The 23,089-nt window shown below is 41.4% G+C and overlaps 1 protein-coding gene across 4 annotated transcripts in view; it reads left to right on the forward strand.

Annotated features, from left to right (window-relative positions):
- The window catches only part of CRMP1 (collapsin response mediator protein 1), a 180,128-nt gene extending 166,352 nt beyond the window's left edge, over positions 1 to 13,776 (forward strand). For all 4 annotated transcript variants that reach the window (XM_044417760.1, XM_044417761.1, XM_044417762.1 and 1 more), the window contains 4 exons: positions 2,161 to 2,331; positions 9,468 to 9,647; positions 12,926 to 13,091; positions 13,685 to 13,776. In XM_044417760.1, coding sequence (XP_044273695.1) covers positions 2,161 to 2,331; positions 9,468 to 9,647; positions 12,926 to 13,091; positions 13,685 to 13,776 — 609 coding nt within the window. The remainder of the gene's footprint in view (positions 1 to 2,160; positions 2,332 to 9,467; positions 9,648 to 12,925; positions 13,092 to 13,684) is intronic.
- The last annotated feature ends 9,313 nt before the right edge of the window (positions 13,777 to 23,089 follow it).

Raw genomic sequence — 23,089 nt, forward strand, 5'->3', positions numbered from 1 at the left:
TAGATGGCAAAAGAAGAAGGGGATGGCAGAGAATGAGGTGGCTAGATGGAGTCACTGAAGCAGTTGGTGTGAGCTTGAGTGGACTCCGGGGGATAGTGGAAGACAGGAAGGCCTGGAGGAATGTTGTCCATTGGGTCACGATGGGTCAGGCATGACTTCGTGACTAACAACAACAAATGTGACCTCCCTCATTCACTCCTTTTCCTTATAGAATTACACATTCCATACATTCCAGGGCTCAGTCCTGGGACTCATCCTGTTCAATCTTTTCATCAATGACCTGGAGGAAGGAGTGACATGTCTGCTGGTGATATTCACAGATGATACTAAAATGGGGTGGTGGCTGCAACTGAGGAACAGGTCCTCCAGATCCAAAAGGATCTGGACAGACTATGGAAATGGGCTGAGGATGACAGGATGGTGTTCAATGTGGATAAGTGCAAGGTCTTGCACTTGGGCCATAGGAATGGGCTTCATAAGTACAGGGGGCAAGTGACTGGAGAGCAGCACTTGTGAAAAGGATCTCAGGGTGCTGGTCGACTACAGGCTAAACATGAGCCAGCAGTGTGACGAAGCAGCCAAGAGAGCAAACACCACCCTTGGATGCATAGCCAGAAGCATGGCTTCTAGATCAAGAAAGGTACTACTGCCACTCTATATGACTCTGGTGTGCCCACAACTGGAGTACTGTGTTCAATTCTGGACACCTCATTACAAGAGGGATATAGCAAGGTTGGAGTCAGTGCAGTGATGGGCAATACGATGGTGGCTGGTTTGCTGAGTAAGCCATATGAGGACACTGAGGGAGCTGGGTCTTTTCAGCCTTGGGAGGAGAAGACTCAGAGGGGACTTGTTAGGGACATACAAGTATGTGAGGGGGTGCCATGGATCATGACCTTTTTTCTCCTGTAGTGGAAGGCAGGACGCATTCCAATGGAGCAAAGCTCAGGGAACCAAGATTTAGGGTGGATGCCAGGAAGTTCTTCCTGATGCTTAGGACCCCTACGGTATGGAATGGGCTTCCCTAGGAGGTGGTTGAAGCCCCAATGGTGTGGGTGTTTAGGCTGGACATGCACATGTGAGCATGTCATGAGTGGAGCCAGGGGTCAGACTAGATGGCCAAGGAGGTTCCTTCTGACTCACTCTGTTTCTATGTTTCTATACATTTCCAAAGCCTTATTTTGTGTGTCAGAAATTGGGCTTGCCAAGAACATAGCTAATTTTTCCATTTAGGGTACAGTTCTCAATGAAGGGTTTATTATAATTATCATGCTTTTGTTTGCAGGGATGCAGCTCTACCAAGTTGATTATCTAAAATCAATTTGTGTATTTCAGATCTTTTGAGTATAATCTGTAAATGCCCTAAGTGGTATTATCCTTAGATTCTGTGCATGAATTCTGGGTAGCAAGGTTGATTCCTAACTATAGGCACTAGATGATGAATGTCTAAAAGGTTCCTACTAGATTTAATGAATGTATGTTCCTGGAAACATGAACAAGAGCATACAGTATACACCACTTTGTCTTGGCCATTTACTATGTTATGGATCATCTGAGCCCCATATGGCAGGAGGAAACCTCTTGAGATCATAATGAAAGGAATAAACTTGCACAGAGAATCCACTACATTCCCTCTGCACTACAGAATCTGGCTGAAAATATTGGAGTGCTAGTAGCTTTCTAGCTTCACAATGAAAGCAGGAAGGCTTGAGATTTTTTTTCAGAAGTTGCTGTCATAGAGCGTAGTAGGAAAGAGAAACCTTAATAACCTTTGAAACACAGTAGAGGGCTTCAGCAAACTACTGAGCAAAAACCGAAGTTAAAATTTTCATTTTTCAGCATTTTTAAACTTGCTGAACCTGTGACGATTTTTATCAGATTGGTTTAAGAACTGGCACATTTATAAATCTTACCAAATAGTAGATTTTATATGCCAGGTTTCAAAGTATTAGCCGAATGTGTCATTTGATAAGCAATAAAGTTTGAAGTTTTTAACAGTGGAAACTTGAAATGACCTCAACAGGTAATCTGTTGGGCTTTCAGCAGTGATAGACTTCATTGCTCAAGCGTCTCATCCTAATGCCTTCTGATCCTAATCTCTTTTGTATGTACTCATTATTCCATCTCTATTATGATATTACTCATGATAAATTGATTTAGTCTACAGGTAAAATGGATGAAAACCAGTTTGTTGCAGTTACAAGCACCAATGCAGCCAAAATCTTTAATCTGTACCCACGAAAAGGAAGAATTGCTGTGGGTTCTGATGCTGATATTGTGATCTGGGATCCAGAGAAGGAGAAGACAATCACTGCCAAAAGCCATACATCGGTAAGAACTCTTCAGTCCTGTTAATGGTTCAGTTGAAGCATTATTTTTGTTAATGGTGCAGACTGCTGAAAAGTTATGACCTGAGTCATCACTACATGTATACAAATATTACTTGCTGTATGTGTCACCTAACCATATTCAGAATATAGTTGTCATCATTAATACTACCAGAAATATACTGATACACATGTGAGTACCTTGTGTACAATAGAAGGATATGGGATTTTCAATGGCCTACACAGATAAGTGTCAATGGATCCCTTTGATCTGGTAGTCCTGTAGTTGTATGCAAAAACAGAAATACAAAATAGATTTACACTGGCTAATTAAATGCCTTTCTTCCTTTTGTATTTCTTTGTCATTGACTTTGAACAAGACGATTAGGTCAAATGCATTCAGTAGTTATGATCCAAGACAATAATTGTATCCAAGACAATACATTGTATGTATTTATGGATAGTTGGCACTAGTTCAATGGCATATTAGATTTTTTTTTTTTTTAGAGTCGCAACACCAAATGTCATATTAACAGTTATTGTAACGGAGTCAAGGCTGAGAAGATTTAAGTTGGGACTTGTAATTTTCCAGCTGAGAGAAACTCACTCCTCTTCTGCATGGAATTTCAAAACTAATTTTCCTTCTGAGTGTAGATAGTGTTAGCAAATTTCTATTTTTCCTGCCATGAAATTCCTGCAAATTTCCTATTCATTCTACTGCTTGGCAATAAATTTTGCATAATTTTTGCAGTCCTACTCACTGCTTATGAAACCCTAATCTACATCTGACAACTGGAAGGATGCTTAAGAATATAGGACATTAGAAATTAGAAATGTTTGTTTGGCATCCTGATGTTCGTCCATCATTTTTGAATAGGACCTTGACATCTAACAAGTTGTGGGCTGTCCACGGTGTGTCCGCAGGTGGCTGATAAGGTCAATACGGGCACAGAATGTTCTGCCGCATGTTGGGCAGACATGTGTGGGCACCACTGTTGCAGCATTTGCAACTCTGGCTTTACAGAGTGCTCGCTTCTCTTGTGCTATGGTTGTCCTTCTAGCTTCAGATGTTTGACAGCCTTGGTGGATCAGCATGCGCCATGTCAATTGATCTTGTGCCAGGGTTTCCCAGGAGGTGGTGTCGATATCCAGAGACTTGAGAGAGGCTTTCAGCGTGTCTTTGTATCGCTTCTTTTGTCCCCCATGCGATCACTTTCCTTGAGACAGCTCACCATAGAACAGCTGTTTGGGGATGCGATGGTCTGGCATCCTTGCAACATGGCCTGCCCAGCGTGTCTGGGCTTTCATCAGCAGGGTGTGAACTGACAGCAGGCTTGCTCTGGAGAGGACTTCTGTGTCTGGCACCTTGTCCTGCCACTGGATCCTCAGAAGTCTGTGGAGGCAAGTCGTGTGGAAGTGGTACAGTTGCCTAGCATGCCTCCTGTATACAGTCCAGGTCTCACTGGCATACATCAGTGTAGTTAGCACTACTGCTTGGTAGACTTTAAGCTTTGTAGCAAGGCTTATTATGGCGGTCTCACAATTTGGTCAACAGTCCGCCGAATGCGGAGCTTGCCTTAGTGATTCTGCAGTTAACCTCGATGTCAATTGTCACTGCACGGGAGAGGGTGCTGCCAAGGTATGTAAATTGGTCCACTGCTTGCAGCTTTTGTCCCTTCACTGTGATGGTGGGCTCTTGGTGTTGGGCTTTCGGAGCTGGCTAGTGCATCACTTTGGTTTTCTTTGTGTTGATGAGGAGGCCAAAGTTGTCACGTGCTGCTGCGAATTTGTCCATGCTGGCTTGCATTTCCTGCTCTGATCCAGCATTCAGGGCACAGTCGTCAGCAAAAAGGAGGTCTCGTAGCACAGTCTCCTTTATCTTGGTGACAGCCTGGAGTCTTCGCAGGTTGAACAATTTCCCATTGGTCCTGTATCTCAGGCTGACTCCCAAGGAACTGTTCTGAAAGGCATGGCTGAAAACATGCTGAACAGGGTTGGTTCCAGCACACACCCTTGCTTGACGGCATTTGTGATGAGAAAGGCCTCTGAAGCCTTTCCATCATCCAATACACAAGCTGTCATGCCGTCGTGGAACTGACGTACCATCAGGATGAATCTGTCAGGGCATCCAAACTTTGACATGATGCGCCACAGACCTTCGCGACTGACAATGTCAAAAGCCTTGGTGAGATCCACGAAGATGGTGTACAGTTCACGATTCTGCTCTTGACACTTCTCTTGGAGTTGTCAGGTTGTGAAGATCATGTCCACAGTGCCCCGCTCTTTGCAGAAGCTGCACTGTGTCTTGGGTAATAGACCCTTTTCCAGGTGGTCAGTCAGGCAATTCAGCAACACACATGGAAGGATCTTGCCTGAGATGGAAAGCAGTGATATTCTTCTGTGATTATCACAGACTTGTCGATTTCTTTTCCTCTTGTAGAGGTGTACGATGGACACGTCTTTCAGTTCCTGAGGAATGGATCCTTGATTCCAGAAGGACTGAAACAGCTGAGTGAGTTTGTCAACAAGCACTGCACCACCTTCCTTATAAAATTCCGCTGGGATCGCGTCAGAACCTGGAGCCTTACTACTGGACAGCTGGCTGATGGCCTGTAGGGTTTCAGTCTCTAATGGTGGGACATCCAGGCTGTGGTTGATGGACGCCTGGGGCATTCTGTCAATCGCCTCGTTATTGATGGAGGATGGGCAGTTCAGTATGGATTGGAAATGCTCAGCCCAACGCTGTAGAATCAGAGTCTTCTCAGTAATGAGAGTGGCACCATCTAAGTCCAGTAGAGGGGAGCTCCCTGAGGGCTGAGATCCGTACAAGGATCTGAGGGCTTCGTAGAAACGTTTGGCATCATTTCTATCAGCAAACTTCTGGATTTCATCTGCTTTGGCACTCCGCCAGGAGTCCTGCATCTATTGAAGCTTGCTTTGTACGGTCCTGCGAATGTTGTTGAAGGCATTTTTCTTAGCTGTTGACGATGGGTCGTTCTGATGAGCATGGTGAAGGCAGCGCTTTTCAGCAAGTAGGGCCTTAATCTCTTCATCATTTTCATGAAACCAGTCCTGCTGTTTCCTGCGTAACGATCCAAGAACCTTTAGTGCAGAAGAATGCACAATATCCCAGAAGCGTTCCCAGTCCTCAGCATTTTCCCCTAATTGCAGCTCTGTAAGTTGATTGTCAAGATCTTCTGGTAGTGAAGCTGCTATGTTGGGGTTCCTCAGTTTACTGACGCTGATCTTTTCTATCACAGCTTTGTTTCCCTGCAGACATCTCTTTGTCTTGATGTGAAGGCTTAATTTGGAGATGATGAATCTATGATCAGTCCAACAGTCAGCACTCGGCATAACCTTGGTCATCCTTACATCCTGCCTGTCTTTCCTCTGCACGATGACATAATCAATGAGATGCCAGTGCTTGGAGCATGGGTGCATCCAGGACATCTTTTTGCGCGTGGACAGGTGGAAGATGGTGTTGGTGATCAAATCATGAGCTGCACACATCTTCAACAGTAGTAGACAGTTGCTATTACATTTGCCGATTCCATTTCTTCCAATGATGCCATCCCAGGCAAAGTGATCAGATCCTACTCTCACATTGAAATCGCTAAGTAGAATCAGCCTGTCGGCGCGCTTCACAGATGAGAGTAGGGCATCAAGATCTTCATAAAACTTGTCCTTTACTTCATCCGGGTTCGTCATTGTGGGTGCATAGGCGCTGATTAGTGTGGCTTGCTTTGCTCTCGGTAATGGGAGATGCAGTGTCATGAGTCAGTTGTTCACGCCCTTGGGAAGACTGGCAAGTGTGCGGACAAGATGATTCTTAACCGCAAAGCCAACTCCAGATTCACGACGTTCGTCACTGCTGCGTCCACACCAGAAGAATGTGAAACCGCCTTCTATTTCTGTAAGCTGACCTTCGTTGGCTAGGCGAGTTTCACACAGGGCTGCAATGTTGATGTTAAATCTTGTGAGCTCTCTGGCGACCAAGGCTGTTCTTCTTTCTGGTCGATCTGCTGAGGGGTTATCTTGAAGCGTGTGTATGTTTCATGTGCCAATAGTGAGTGGTGTTACCTTGTGTTTTATTTGAAGTTTTGTTGTTCGACAGCATGAGATGGGATCCCCTCCAGCCGCAGTAAGCTGGCCAGGGTTGTATGAAGCAAGCAATGTTTAGGGCACCTTTTCTAGCCCCTTCTTCTTACTATGGAGGTGAGCAGTGCAGTCCTAAAGAGGGCTGCTCAGTCACTCAGGTAGATGCCAAATCCAGCTGTTGCTTCGGTCAGCAAGAAGACGACCATTAGACCTGAGCTGCCTGTGTGCAGGTCTGCGGCTACAGCTCCCAGTGTATCCACACCTGCTGCTTCGTCATTCGCCCATTGCCAGAGGACTTTGAGATTTACGGAAGTTGGGGATGTCAAGACTTGCACGTGAATTGGATTAAAGTGAGGGAGAGGGGCACATAGTCAGCCTCACTCTCTCTTCCCAGATTCCATCTTGCTCCATTGGCAGGACAAAGGTCAAGATGGTTGGAGATGGGCTGGGTGCAGTGGCTGACCAGGGCGTCTTCATGTCTTGCCGTGCTCTTGCAGAAACCACAACGCTTGCAGAAACCGCCTTCATGACCGTTGGTCCTATTCTGGTAGGTCTCATCCACTCATTCTGCTGGAGTCTGTCTTCACATGCTCGGGATAGACGAGTCCCTATCTCACCAAAGGTCAATGACCCAACGGCTACCCTCAACCTGGTTTGGCCAGCCAGTTGAAGCTGTTGCCCGGGGTGTGGCTGCTGCGCATGCTACAGCTTCTAGGAGCCACGGGTGAGAGCTGGGTGACAAGTGAGGACCAAAGGTGGACGAGTCGCCCTGAGAGGACACGACATGCCCCTACACCAGAGGTACTACCCCCACCTCATACATCCCATCCTATATAAGTGCACAAAACCACAAGAGTGTCTGCTTACTGTTGAACTCAGCACAGCCAAATAGCCCTCTTTCAAATGTCCTTGCCAATTTCACCCTCCACTAAGGCAGTTCCCCAACAAAATTCCCCCTGCCCCCTACATCAGATTGCAAAAAGGAAAGAATTTCTTGTGCTCTTATGAACACAGGATGCATCACAGCTTTGTCTTTGTTTTTTGTTTGGGGTTTTTTCACTCTTGCGCATGAGTACCTGTTTTCTATTTAGTCAGGTATAACCAATATAGTCCTCCTGTCAAACTTAGGTACTTCCCTTACTAGCAAACACCATTTTCAGGGCTGACTCATGTTACACTGAAGTCAGCACAGTCATCCCCAAAGCACTTATGTTTCTGTAACTGTTAGCTCCATTGCCAGCTAACAGATATACACAAGGTTTACAAGGCAGTGAGCAGGTTTGTAAAAACTATGCACATTCATGGCAGACCATTAGAGGAGGGGAAATTTGTGAAATCTCATGGATGAACAGTAAAACAGAGGGAAAATCTATTTACTGTCCAGCAGGTCACCTGGAAACTATTCCATGCTTGCCTCAAGAACATGCTAGACCCATCTGATGCTTGCTGTAATATATTTGCTAGGCACTGCCAGGAGAATATATCTGCTAGGGCTTAAATTCCAGAGTAGTAATAGTTGAATCTGGTGGGATGCCCAGAGCATAGCCTGGTCTAGCTTTGTTTGGTGTGCTTCAATTGGTACAACTTAGGGTTTGTTGACAACATAGTTGCTTGGACATGTTAATGCAACCACTTCTGTACAGCATCCTTGTCCCTCATGACTTATACAAGCCAGCAAGGAAGGAACAAGCAGCTGGGCCAGGGAGGTGATTCCTTGGAGGGAGTTTGTGGTAAACCAGGCCTGAGACCTTTTGTTATTGGGTGATGCAGAAATGAAAGTCATTGTCAGCAGCAGCAGTTACATCAATATGTGTCAAAGAAGTAAGCTGGGCAAATTGGCTGGAGGGTGGGCCATGCTCATGTCTCTCTTGTCAGTTTCCAATGGGTAGCTGGTTAGCCACTGTGTAATCAGAATGCTGGAACAGAGGGACCCTTGGTCTGATCTGGCATGGCTCTCCTTATTTTCTTAAAGTGAACAGGGGATGGGATATGATGATTATTTAAGCCTAAGGTGACAATGATACTTAAAGATCCGTGTCACCCCAGGGCTGGGATAATACTTCAAGCCTCAGGCACTGTCTTCCCCCTTTCCCCAAGTGTTCCCATTGGTATTCCAAGGAACACCATAGGAGCACTGAGTGGAATGGGTATGACTGCTGTCGAAAGTGAGCAGACCTCTCTCCTGGTATCAGCAGGAGTGTGAGCTGAGGAAGCTGGAGTAGTGGGGCATGAGCCAGTGAATTGACTATCTCACTAGCTGGTTTCCTGCTCATTTATTTATTTATTTAGAGATTGATATACCACCAGAGGGGCTCTCTGGGCAGTTCACAACATGATCTCTTCAAAGAGAAGCTAGTCTCATCTCAATTTTCCCCTCCTCTAATGCTCTTCCATGAATTTTTTGTTTTCCTCATTTTGGCATTATTTCCTTGACACTGTTGATCAAATGTGCTGATAAGTTCCTGAATTCCTGTCCTCTTAGCATCTCTTCTATCTTCAGTATACATTCCTATTGAGCTTCTGTTATTATGGCTTTTAGTAACCTGAAAGAATTCTGGAGAGATATTACCCTTGTGAGTTTTCCTCTCAGGTAACCAATCTCATTTTAGAGAAATTTTCTCTTTGAAGTCAAAACTGATGGTACTGGAATTGTTTAGTAACCCTAATTTTCCATTTATATATAATTTAAATATGATAGCACAGTGGTCACTGTTTCTACTTTAGAATAATTTCAGTTTCTAATAAGTTCAACAACACATTTCACAACACGTTCTATTTGGTTCCATAGTCAATTGTTCTAGTGAGCAGTAGTTGAGGGCATAAAGAAATTTAACATCTTTGTGATTGGAACATGCATTTATCCCGACAATGCAGGGATAACTGAAGTCACTCAGTATTATAATACTTCCTCATTTGAAGGCCTCCATGGCTTCATTCTCTATTTCAAGACTGCCCTAAGTATTTAGAGTGGGGTTGATAGCATGTTCTTCGTACTAAATTTATATTTAAATTTTCAATGTTAATGCTTTTGTTTTGGTTCAGGCTGTTGAATATAATATTTTTGAAGGCATGGAATGCCATGGTGCTCCCCATATAGTCATTAGCCAGGGGAAGATTGTGTTTGAAGATGGAAATCTCTATGTAAATAAAGGAATGGGACATTTCATTCCACGGAATCCATTCCCTGAATACCTTTATCAGAGAATCAAACGTAGGAATAAGGTAGGTTTGTGTACATTTCAAGAATCAAATACTTTTACTCCACCTTTGTTAATCATTTGTATAGTGTATTGTAGTACAGAAAATGCTTTAACAAAAAGGTGAGAGAAAGTGATGTGTGTGGCAATCCACTTTGGCTATATCATTGCCTACTTGAAGGAATGAAAGTTAAAAGATATTGCAGCATGTGATGACTAGCTCTGGCTTTACAGGGTTAGAGGAAGATAAAACACATTTTGTGGGTCATAGAATCATAGAATCATAAAGCAGTAGGTTTGGAAGGGTCCAGAGGGCCATTGGGTCCAAACCTCTGCTCAGTGCAGGACTCCAAGTTAAACCATCCCCCTCAAATGGCTGTCCAGTGTAAGAGAACCCACAATATCTTTAGGTAATTGGTTCCATTGTCATACTGCTTTAAAAGTTAGGAGTTCTTCCTGAAATCTAGCTGGAATTTCGTTTTCTGCAATTTGAGCCCATAATTCCATGTCTTGCACTTGAGGATGATCAAGAAGATATCCTGGCCTTCTTATGACACTGGTATTCCACCCAATCGCCTGAGGGCTCTCTGGGCAGCTCACAAAAACAGGAAAGCTCTAATTATATGTTAACAGTGGGAAGAATTACAATGATATCAAAGCAGAAAGCAGAAGATTGTCCAACTACTGAAGTCTGGAAAAATAACATTGCTGAGTATACTATAAAGGCAAAATTAACTAGTTATAGAAATAGAAGACCAGCCAAAAAATTTAATGAAAAATGGAAAGCTTATTTTGAGCAATTTAACTGATATTTAAGAAAACAGAATTGTTGTTGCTTTCTCCCTTGCTAACCTCAGTTCATTCTTAGCTTTCCTGAAACCATCCCTGCAATTCTCAACTTCCTGCCCATACTGTTCCTTTGTAGGCTCGCCTTCCTTCTACTTTCTGCATGTGTCCTTTTTTGTTTTCAGATAATCTGAACCCTCATTGGCTTCTTTTGTTGTCTTCTATCCCTTTCGCTTGTTGGAATTATTTGCAATTATTCCTGCAGAATTTCCTTTTTTAAAAAATTCCCACTCATCTTCGACTTCTTTTCTCATTAGAGTCACTTGACATGGAACTTGCCCTTGACCAAAGTCAAGGATAGTCCTTCCTCTAGTTCTTTCTTCCACTTTCTGTTGGAGGAAGTTATCAGCAACACATGTTAGGAATTTCTTGGAGGTACCATGTTTGGCTGAATTTGTCTCCCAACAGAAATCATGGAAATGGATATCCCCCATAACAACAATATCACGCCTACTTGAAACATTGGCAATTTGCTTTTCAGAAGTTTCATCCTCATCTTCTCCTTGACTAGGTGGTTGGTGACAGACTTCAACCACTGTGCTCTTTTATTTGTTGCTCCATTTATATTAATCCAGTTGCTTTTGATGGGGCTACTAAGTTCATCAACCTGTGTTTCTGTGCAGAGATATGTATCTTTAACATACAGTGTGACTCCCTTTCTGTTCCTTCTGTTCTTCTAGAATGAGTTATATACTTCAGTTGTTGATTTCCAGTCAAGGGAGTCATCCCACCAAGTTTCAGTTACACTTATCAGGCCATAATCACCCTCCAGTATTGAGAGTTCAAGTTCATGCTGTTTGTTTCCCATACTCTGGGCATTAGTGTATAGACATTGAAGATCATGGGCCTTATACTCTAACTTCCTGCCTACATCTTTTGGAAGACTATTACTGGGCGCTATTAGATCTCTTCTCTCCATTGTGGTACATAAGCCTTGCCTGTTGTTACACCTATGTGTACTTTCCTCTCCCCTGGAGGATTTGGTTTAAAACCCTCCTGATAAATGTCTTCATGCTGTTGCCCAACACATTCTTGCCAGTCCTTGTAAGGTACAACTTATCCTGTGCCAGCACTCCATCTTCCAAGAAGTTTAGACCATGATCCCAGAATCAAATCTCTCACATTGCCACCACCTTCATAGCCAGACATACAGCTGGAGTATTTTTCTTTTCCTTCTTATTACTCTTCCAAGAACGCGAAAGATGGAAGAGAAAACTATCTGAAACCCAGTGTTTTTGACTGTCCTCCCCAAAGTATCAAAGTCTGTCATGATTTCCACAAAACTCCACAAAGATAAGGAGGAAGGATATGTGTCAGTGGGCTTTAGGAGCCTTGGAAGTCCTTCAGTTACATCTCTAATCTATCTGTTACAACTAGAATGCTATGAAATGGCTGTTTTCCTGGAGCAAAAACCTGTGTGTTAAAATGAATGTTTTTATGTTTAATGGTTCATATCCCACCTATACCATGTACTCGCAAGTTGATTTGAATCTAACCTTCATATTTGCTTTCCATGAAATGGGATTTTGTGACTTACCATGCCCGCCACAGTAGGTATTTTATGAATTATTTATTTATTACATTTCCCCCCACAAGTCAGTAGTCCAACAGGACTCTCTGAGCAGATACGAATGGACATATTCCCACAGAATCATAAAATAGCAGAGTTGAAAGGGGCGAAGAAGGCCATCAGGCCTGTTGCAGAACACTACGTTACACCACCCCACTCAGATGGTTGTCCAGTTTCTTTTTGAATGTCTCTACAGTAGGAGAGACTGTGACCTCTCTAGGCAACTGTTTTCACTGTCATATTTCTCTGAGAGTTAGGAAATTTTAGGAAATAGGAGAGTTTTTCTGATATCTAACCTGAATCTGGTTTGTTGCAGCTTGTGTCCTACACGCTGGTATGAGCAAGAAGAGATCTTGACCTTCCTCTTTGTAACAGCCTTTTGGGTACTTATAGAATGATATCTTGCCCACCCCCAGTATTTTCTACTCAAAGTTGGACATATTCAGTTCTTTCAGTCTCTGGTCATAAGACAATGTATCCAAACCCTGGATCAGTTTTGTTAGCTTCTTCTGAACTCTTTCCTATTTTTCTGCATTTTACTTAAATTTTGGTGCCCAGAACTAGACACAGTACTCTATTCGCCTTTTTATGATCATGCCACACAAAAAATTCAAAATATGGCCCAAATAGGTTGAAGACCCTTGTCATGTACTGTAACGCATTTTGTTTATAGGGAACAAACAAAGAATAAATGTAATTATGTATGTTCTGCTTTTGCAAAAGGGAGGAATGACAATGGAGGAAGCATGAATCACTCATATGAACTCTGATGCCACTTTGATTGACCATATGATGTCACCTATAGCATAGATTTGGTGTGCAAGAACTGTGAGTAAAATGCCAGGCTATTAAGAAAAATTAAATGCATTTCTCTTTGTAATATATAGGTAACAGAATTCCAGGGAGTTTCCAGAGGAATGTATGATGGTCCTGTCTATGAAGTCCCAGCAACAACAAAATACGCAACTCCTGTACCTTCCACAAAATCTTCTCCTGCCAAAAATCAGCCTCCACCAATCAGGAACCTCCACCAGTCCAATTTTAGCTTATCAGGTGAAACAGTGTGACAAACTCAGATAATCTCTGTTACAGATAATAGATTTATAGAAAGTTATCCTGCAGCAATTTACTAAGGGACAGTTGTACAGTAACATTTTGGGCAGGAAGACAGTTTTCAGATTGGGTGGTGGCCCTTTTCGAGTTCTGTCCTATGATGTGTTATTCATGACTCAAGATGTTTAAAGAGTGCTACATGTCCCTTCCCAGCATTCTTGCTTGCATATTATAGTAGATAGCTGCACACACTACTTTTCTGAGGATGGTTGCAAGATTCCACTAGTACCCATTAGCTTCTATGAAACACTACAGTAGAGCTTCAAGACCTAGTTTTCAAGTGGCATGTGAGTGATATAGGTCGATTGCTTCACAGCTCCTCCCCTGAAAGCTTGCAATAGGGTGGTGGTGGTGTTTTCAAAATCAGTATTTGTGGACATCAGATTGGATTTTAAACTGAAACAGATAAAACAAATTTATGGAAACAGCAACAAAATTAGCTTTTGTAATTACTGGTGCCACTGATTGATGAATTAACCAAAGTCTTGAGAGGCTAATAAATATCACTTCAATTCTGGATTGCTGTTGTGCAGGTGCTCAGATAGATGATAACAACCCACGTCGTACTGGACATCGCATTGTCGCACCCCCTGGTGGCCGCTCCAATATTACTAGCCTTGGATGAGCTCAAATAGAAATTGGAAAACCAACAATGAAGGGTCATGGGAACAATCTTCTTTCTGTTCTGTGTCTGTGTTGATGACCCAATGTTTTATTTAGTACTGATATGAATAAAAACTATTTGTCCCTTTTAAATATGCATAGAAAATTCTTATTGGATGTAGTGTGTTTGTCTGGGACCAATTGCCTCACAATTGTGCTTTCATACCTCTGTCATGTTAAAGCATGTTACTTCCATTACCAAATTAGTTACTGCTTGCTTTTAGCTTTGTCTTGTAACTACTTGGCAATTTGCACCTCCCATTCCACTTCACTGTGCTAGAGTAGTTAATGCATGTTACTAAGTTACTGTTGCAAGTTGCAGTTTGTAAGCAAGTCCCCATTTTCAACAATTAGCTAGACATGATTCCAAGGTAAGAAATTCTACAAAAGATGGAAAACACTTTAAAAACTGTGAAGTAGAACAGAACAGGCATGTTTTTAATGTAATTTTTAAATTTATTATAGGCCCAACTAAGAAGCCCTTTCAAGTAAAAGCTTCAATAGAAGAAGGCCTAAGCATCTCTGATCTATTTGATACATTCTACTCTAGCTTCCACACAATGATCCTGTTGCCTTCTTCTTCAGAGGATTTTCACAATGGAGCAGTAGAGCTCACTTTCTGCATGAAATTTTGGCATTTAGAAACAATGCACATTGTTGTTGAATTTTTAAAGGTTTTGTACAGACTTATTTTCTTCTTTTTAAATCACATTCATTTCTATACAATGTATTAGATATACTAGTTGTGGTTCATTTTTAAAATTGAATTCTTGTGAAATAAAGAAAATGGAATGAAGTGTTTTATTTCTAGTTCATAAGAGTTGTTATTGATTTGCACACCACTGAAGAAAACAACTGCTTTAGGAAAATTACAAGCCCTAATTCCTGTGTGTTAAGAAAATCACTGAAACTTTTTTCGGCTGAAAAGCAAGTACAATGCAAAGTGTTAAAGGTGGCTGCCTTAAGCCTTTGGTATGTAAGTGTATATACTTACTTGGCATGCATGTAAAGCCACATAGAAAAACAAAGCAGCAAAGAGGAGGAAGCTGGGGAAGGGAGGGACTGTTATGAAGATCTGGAAAACCCAGTGTAATGGAGAGATAACAGACTAATCAGGAAATTAGATGATACAGTTGGGAAAAAATCTCAGCTACTTTTTCATAGTTAATCCAAGGGCTCAGGAAAATTTGCCATTTCCTATGCCCTAGTACCTCGGCTAACGATCACCTCAGTTCACAACCAAATCAGGTCACAAACAGAAATTTCATAAAAAATTTGCCGCAGGTTGTGAACTCCACATCGGGTGACGATTGCGAGCACGCCCGCCTTCCCTGCATGAGCGTGATCACGGGTGTGTGGGGGAGGGGAGGTGACTGTGATTGTGCCCATGTTCCCTGCCTGAGCACGCCCACATCCACCTCCCCCAGTGCGCCCACGATCGCACCCATCCCTCCAACCCCCCCCCCCCGCACGATTGCTGGCAGGGGGAGGGAGATGGCCACGATCTTTGTTGTTCACTTTGCTTCAAATTTTTGTGAGTAAAAAACATAGTGGCAGAACAGATTAACCTTGTTTATACTGACCCTTATGAGGAAATTTGACTTGGCTCATGACCGACTTGGGTCACGACCAGAGTCCTGGAATGGATTAAGTTCATGAGCCAAGGTATATTTCTGAGATTTATATCCTGCCCTTTAGCCAAAAAGACTCTACGCACTAGAGGATGTCCCCACTAACCCTTCCACTTGCCTTATCCATAATTCCTGGAAATAGCAATGGAGTCCAGTAATACAAGACAAGCAATCAGGTTCCCCCCTACCTTTCCTTAATTGCTTCCTCAAGCCTGTCAAAAAGTTGAACTAGAGTGCAATTGTTGGAAGGTTTGTTGAAATGCAGTTAGGAGAGCAACTGTAAAAGGAGCAAGGCGAAACCTAGGTTCGAACCAAAGTTATAATTACAAGTATTACAGTTCAGCTGTGGCAGCCAAGCTATATGTTCATACAAAACCAAGAATGACAAAAATTCCCCATCAACATCTATTAGTTGATCCAAGGTAAAAATCAACACATCCATACAAGTTCATCACAAAAAAAAATCTTAAAATGTTAAAATCTGATCTACCCCATGTCACTTCAGCATGAGAAAAGTTATCAAAATTGAAATGGCATTCTAAACCACATATATCTAACAGTATGCCTTTGGGAGGAACCCAAATCATTTTAATGTGGCAGGAACCTAATGCCAATCATTTAGAAGATCCCAAAACTGACCAAGGTTGGAAATCTCTTTTTTAAATAATATTTTTATTTATTTTCAAAAAGTACAATAAAAAGGCAAAAGGGTATATAGGAAAAAATGAACCCAAGGATTTAGCCAGCAACTCCTCATTTAAGCACATTTATAATAAACAAAAGTCTCTATCAACCACTTTCCCATCCATCACATTCAATTCTCAGTCATGTATTTATCCAGCCTATACAGTTAGTTATAGATCATAACCTTGCTTTGGTAATGGATAATAATCACAAACATTTGTAACAAATACATTTTCTTCAACCATTATTTAAATTATTCATACTAAGTCATCCATCTTTGATTAAATTCTTTAACTGTTCTTTTGTTGACATAATTAGTTATCTTTGTCATTGTTGCATATTCAGCTAGCTTGTTTTTCAATCTTCAAGAGCTAAGCAGTCTTCAGCTTTCCTCTTGGAAGGAATTATCACTCTTGCTGTTGTTATCATATATTTGTATAAGTCAGTCATATGCTCAGTAACATATTCTTGGCATTTATTGCAAAGTCTGTTTTAAGTATTTTCTGCAACTCTGCATATATCTGCTTCCATTTTTTTAAAAAAAATTGTCAGATCTCCATCACATATGATAAAATGTCCCATCTATCTCTCTGCATTTTCAACATTTTCCATTATAATTCTTGTCCATTTTCTGTATATCTTTTAGGGTAATATACCATTGCAAATACATCTTATACCAATTTTTGGTATAAGATCTTCATGCATATTTTCTCTTGTTGAGGCTTAGTATTTAAGCGCTTGTTTATAGATATGTCCTAGGAGAAGGTGGAAAATCTTATCATTATGGAAAAGGCCAAAATTTAGCAAAGGTCAACAAATAGGCCTGATTATATAAAGCAAGATCTAGGAGGCTAAAACCATTACTTTTCATTAGAAGTTGCATCCTTTTCAGGTATGGTCACAATGTGGAGGAACCCCAAAAGAATGTATGAAAAAAGGTATTGCAAATACTTTCCAGGACTATATTTCTATAAAGGAATGCCATGTATAACATACAAAATCCAAGCCTGAGTATTAACATTGACAGTTTTTCAGAACAAACTCTACTTTAAAGATGACTATTTAAATTTCATGAGATAATATTACTCAACTCATTCAAATCAATCTTGATATTTTGAAATATGTCTCTAGGAATAAGTATTCCAAATAAGTAATAACATCTGGGCACTGTTGAAATTTCCTATTAGTTAATACTTTATTAAATACAATATGTCCAACTACCCTTGACCAGCTAACTAAATAGAAGTAATTAAAATTATTAATTACCTGTATCAAAAGCAGAACACACAACTAAGTGCTAAAGTAAATAATACCATCAATATAAAGAATAACTTTGAATTCTAAGGTCGCAAGCAGAAAAGTCATGAATTCCACTATTCTGTTAAATAGCCCAAACCAGAGGTTCCAAGTAGCAAGTCAAGGAAAAAAAACAAGTACCAAAGGGAAAAGTAGAGATCACTCTCTGGTTTTGCCAAGTGAAAAGACTGTTGAAAAAAGACTAGTCGCCATAGATCTAGTTCTTAGTTTTTCTTATTACAAGGGTAAAATAGAGGGGTGGGAGGATTATATAAGCTGCCTTGTATTCCTTGCTGGAAAAAAAAGCATGGTTAGGAGTGTACACAGCAGTTTTGACCTTTCCTGACCATGGCCATGTATACCTTAGTAACATTCTGTTTGGACTACCGTAACACACTCTACATGGGTCTGCCTTTGAAACTATATTATCTGAGGATGATGTGGTACATCACTGCCACTTGCTTGCAATTTACCCCAGTCAGTCAGTGGCAGGGAGAAAGAGATAAGAAAGGCTGGGGAAAAGGCGAGATAAGAAACAAATAATAGCCAAACATATATATATTCATATATACATTCTAACCAGTCTTATGTCTTGCTCTGAGGTTTCATTTCCTTATTGTACAAATTGAAATAACATTTTAAAAACTCTGAATTGTATCATATCGCTCTGAGCTTTGATAGGTAAAATAAAATTTCAGTGTTCATTTTGCTTAAGATGATATGCCAAAATCTTACTGGGACACTAACCATATTGGATGGGTTTCTACAACCACATAAAACCCAAAGAAGGAGTAACCAACTGAGCCAGGAAGGTCATTAATGCCTCTTTGCAAGAGGGAGTGGTCCCATGCTGCCTTAAAGGGGTGGTGGGTTCTGGCCAGCTTGCATTGGCTGCCTCATGCTTTTGGTCCAAATTATTTTAATCTATGAAGCCCTATATAGCATAGGTACACAATACCTGTCAGAATGCATCTTCCAACCACAATCTATTTGGACACCATGCTCTTATTTTTGTTTGTTTTGTTTTGCTTTGCTTTTGTTTTTAACATTTTGAAGGTGTCGAATTTCTTGAGATGCTCCTCTCCTCTCCTCTCCTCTCCTCTCCTCTCCTCTCCTCTCCTGGCTGATTAATCTCCAACTACTCCAGGTATTGTGTACCTGACTAATACCTGGCATACCTGACATACTGAGATTTAGACTGACAGTGGCTTTTTCCCTCTACAAGTGTGGGGGACCTATTAAGAAAGTCCAGGCTAGGAAATGAATGGATCTAAGTGGGTTCCAGAGGGGTTTGGGGAATATTCCAGCTGACATGGCTGGTGCTCCTGTCAAAGCCCTGGTCACTCTGTGGAATGCAGAAACAGTTCAGGTGGGTTGACATGATCACTCCTAAGCAGTCACTCTATTGCAGAGCTTGAATGGCTCCTTGGTACACCCAGAGCTAAGAGCGATGAAACAACGTAAGTATGGCTTAAGTTCAGATGAAGGAAAACTCTCAGTGAATGCAACAATCCAGTATATTTTGAGTATATGTGCCTACAATTCACTATATTTTGAGTCCGTGAGGGTGGCAAAGGAACAATATCACACTGCCTCTAGCAAATTTCCTCTTTTGCAGACCTTAGGATTGGAATGGCAGCACAACCTTTTTGTTAAAGCAACATTTGAACTTGAACTCAGGAATCTATTCCAGTAGAAATCAGCTTTTTCTGCAGGGAGAGGTTACTAGCACATCATCTTGCTTTCTGGCCCTATTTTTTTCTGGGTTCAGAGGTTCCTTACAATGTAACTCAGCTGCTTCTAGCTCTTCCACCATTGCAGTCCTTGGCATTTGATTGCAGCCTGAGAATTAGGTGTGCACCTTTCCACCAGGGCTGAAAGACATCTCTTTCTGTCTTTACATATACCCAGTCTCTGTTGAAAAGGATGGCACAGTTCATCTGGATGGATGCACAATTCATCTGGTTTCTAAGAGTGTGCAGCTTAAACCTGAATAAATTTCTGGCTTAATTTAAAGGGAGAAAAAAGTAAGAAAACCATAGTTATTGGTGTCTGTTACTGATCACTCAGTCAAAAAGAGGACAAAATAGCAGTCATGGGAACTCTGGGGGAAAGTGGCCATGCAATACTCAAATTCTTAATTGTAAAGGAGTCAAAATTTAGCTGCAGCCAGATATGCATCCTGGACCTCAAGAAAGCCAACACTGACGAACTTAGAAGAATGATAAGCAAAGTGCCATGACAACTCACTCTTAAGGGAAAAGGTGTCCAAGAAGAGGTGGGAAATCTTGAAAAAGAAGGTACTCCAAGCACAATAATGAAGAACTTCAACAAGAAAAGAGTGTAGAAGACAACAGAGGAAGCCCTCTGTGGCTCCACAAAAAAATCAAGTGGCAACCTGAAAGAAAAAGAACATGTGGAAACAGAGCCAGGCCGCAAAGGAAGAGTAGCAAACAGCAAGGAATCACAGGGATAGCATCAGTAAGGCTAAAGCAGGGAATGAACTGAGAATAGCAAGGGATGATAAGAACAATAGGGAAGCCTTCCCTCAGATACATCCAGAACAAAAGACATGTGAAAGAGAAGGGTGTCCAGCTACTTAAAAGGGATGGCAGAGTGATAACAGACAACAAGGAAAAGGCAGAAGTGGTCACTCTACTTCACCTCATTCTTCTCCCAAAAGCAAATCTACAGCCAAGAGAAAGTACAAAGTGAGAGATGGCAGCCCAAAATTGAGGACAAATGGTCAAGGAGTACCTAGATGGAATAAGCACGTTCAGATCCCCAGGGCCTGATGAACTGCATCCCAGAGTCATAAAAGAACTAGCAGAGGAACTCTTAGAACCACTGGTATTATCTTTGATAAATCTTCAAAAATAAGAAACAGTAGAAACAGTGTCAGATGACTGGAGCAGCCCTCTTCAAAAAGGGAAAAAAGATGAACCTGGAAACAACAGACCAGTTAGTCTGATATCAATCCCTGGAAAAGTTCTGGAGCAAATTGTTAAAAAAAAAAAAATCTGTCTGCAAGCAACTTGAAGAAAATGCAGTGATTAATAAAAGCCAACATAGATCTTTCAGAAATAAGTCCTGTCAGACTAATTTAATCTCATTTTTTGACTGAGTAACCTCCCAAATGGCCAGAGGGAACAATGTGGACATAATCTACGTAGACTTAGCAAAGCTTTTGACATAATGCCACATGACATTCTGATAAGCAAATTAGCAAAAATTGGACTAGATGGAAAAACTATTAGGTGGATCCAAAATTGGCTGTTGAATCTGACACAAAAAGTGCTCATCAATGGCACCTTCTCAAATAGGATGGAGGCAACTAGTGGGGTGCCACAGGGTTCTGCCCTGGGCCTACTCTCTTCAACATCTTTATTAATGATTTGGATGAGGAAATACAAGGAAAGGTAATCAAATCAGCAGACAATACAAAACTGGGTGGAATAGCAAACACCCTAGAAGACAGAATGAATATCCAGGGCAATCTTGATAAACTTGAACCCTGGGCTGAAAGCAGCAGAAGGAGATTCAATAAGGTCAAGTGTCAAGTCCTCCAGCTAGGAAAAAGAAATGTATAATCCAGCTACAGTTTTCCCTAGGTTTCATTCAAACTCTTCCCCCCCTCAAAAAAAATTCAGTAATTTCTTCAACATCTGCTGCATTCCTTTATTCATTTCTCCCTCCTTTTCCCTTATGCACCAAAACATTTTTTCATTGACCAAAATCAAAACTCTCAAGTGCTAACCCTCAAGTTCATTATCCAAGAAACTCAAATGCTCCCAACATGCCAAGCAGCCTAGCAACCAAGAGGTGCTCCAACAACATAGATTTTCAAACACATGCTTCATGGGTTTGCCCCTTTTCTTTGCATTCCAGCCAAATCTGCTACTTCACACTCTCCACAGGATCACCATGCCAGACAATCTTGAGGAGCAACACACCTCAAAGGGCTTGGAATCCCCTGCTGAGGCTTTTTTGCATGCTACCAGAAAGAACAATTTCCAGCCCTGCATCTATAGCTGTACACACAACATCCAGAAAGTCCCAGCCCCAGTGATGTCCAGGCAGCAAACTTTGGGCCAGCCATTTGGCCTCTACAAACAACCAACTTTCATTTTTCAGACACAACAACCTTTATCAGCCTATTCAAAGTTGCCTTTTCATACTTGCCCATTTCTGTCAACTGCTGTGCAAACTTTCTTTGGAACTTCTCTGATTTCTCAGATTTGCTTGACTAAGTACTGTGTTTCCCCGAAAATAAGACCTATCCTGAAAATAAGACCTAGTACTATTTTTGGTATTTGCTAAAATATAAGACCTACCCCAAAACTAAGACCTAGCTGTGTTTATTCCCAGGGCCAGTGGGGAACATAAAGAGCCTTTTAAAACTTTATTTTTTAACTTAACTTTAACTTAATGCACTGTGTGGAGGAAACATGCTTATGCAGCTCTACTCCCTCCCCTCCCTGTGGAGGGAGCAGAGCCGCATAAGCCGATGCTTTGTCTATAGGCGGAGTGATACCTGTGACAGGAGCCGGCGCTATAGAGGAAGTATCAGCTTATGCAGCTCTCCAGAAGAATTCAAAGCATCATAACACTGGCTGGATAATCATTCCTTCAGTGATATGAATTGTCTCTAAGAAGATCAACAACACTGTTCAAGCTGGAAGATGCTGAAGTTGTTAAACATGCACTTGCATTCAAGTCCTTTGTTGATGGCATCAACTTTTCTAAATACGAACTCCCCAACATGATTGCTATGGATGAAACGGCAGTGTTTATGGGCCAAGGATCTCAAACGACAATTAATCAGAGGGATGCCTTGTCAATCTACATTCCCTCCACTGGTTATGAAAGTGCACACATTACCTGTATTTTGGCAATTTGTCTGGATGGAAAGAAAGTCACACCACTGATCATCACTAAGGGCAAGAAAGACAGGATTGAATGTGTTTCAGGCATTTATGTTCTTGAAACCGAAAAAGCCTGGTGCACACAAGCAGTTATAAGGAAGTGGGTTGATTTAATGCTGCCACTTATTTTCCGAGGGGCTCAAAGAGATCTGCTAGTCTGGGATTCAGCCAGCACTCACCGTGCTAAAGACATGAAGAACTTCCTTGCAGACAGAATAATAGATCAAATAATGATTCCTGCAGGAATGACTGCCTATCTCCAGACTTTTGATATTGAAATAAACAACCCATTCAAGGACCATTTGCACATGGAAATCAATGATTTCATTGAAAATAGAATGGAAAGAAATCAGCATGGAAACTTTGTGAAGCCTGGTCTGCAAGAGGTCATGACTGGGTAAAGAATTCATGGAATAAAATCACTGACAGCTGTGTTGCCAATGCACTACAAGCAGGCTACTTGGACAAGAAGTGTTCATTTAAGGAGAGCCCTATTGCTAGACATGAAAGATTGGGGTAAATGGTTCTACAGTAAATGGAGTCACAAGAAAATCAGGCCAGAATTCAGGATTTGCAGAGTTGTGACGATGTTCCAGAAAATGATGGCATGACTGTATTTGAATAAATGTACGGTATATTTTTGTACATGAATACATGTAGACTGTTGTACATGAGTAAGTGTGGATTGTTGTACACATTAAAAAATAAAATAAAAAATAGACCTATCCCGAAAATAGGA

Source organism: Varanus komodoensis, unplaced genomic scaffold, assembly GCF_004798865.1.
Source record: "Varanus komodoensis strain SLA01 unplaced genomic scaffold, ASM479886v1 scaffold9, whole genome shotgun sequence".
Lineage (NCBI taxonomy): Eukaryota > Metazoa > Chordata > Lepidosauria > Squamata > Varanidae > Varanus > Varanus komodoensis.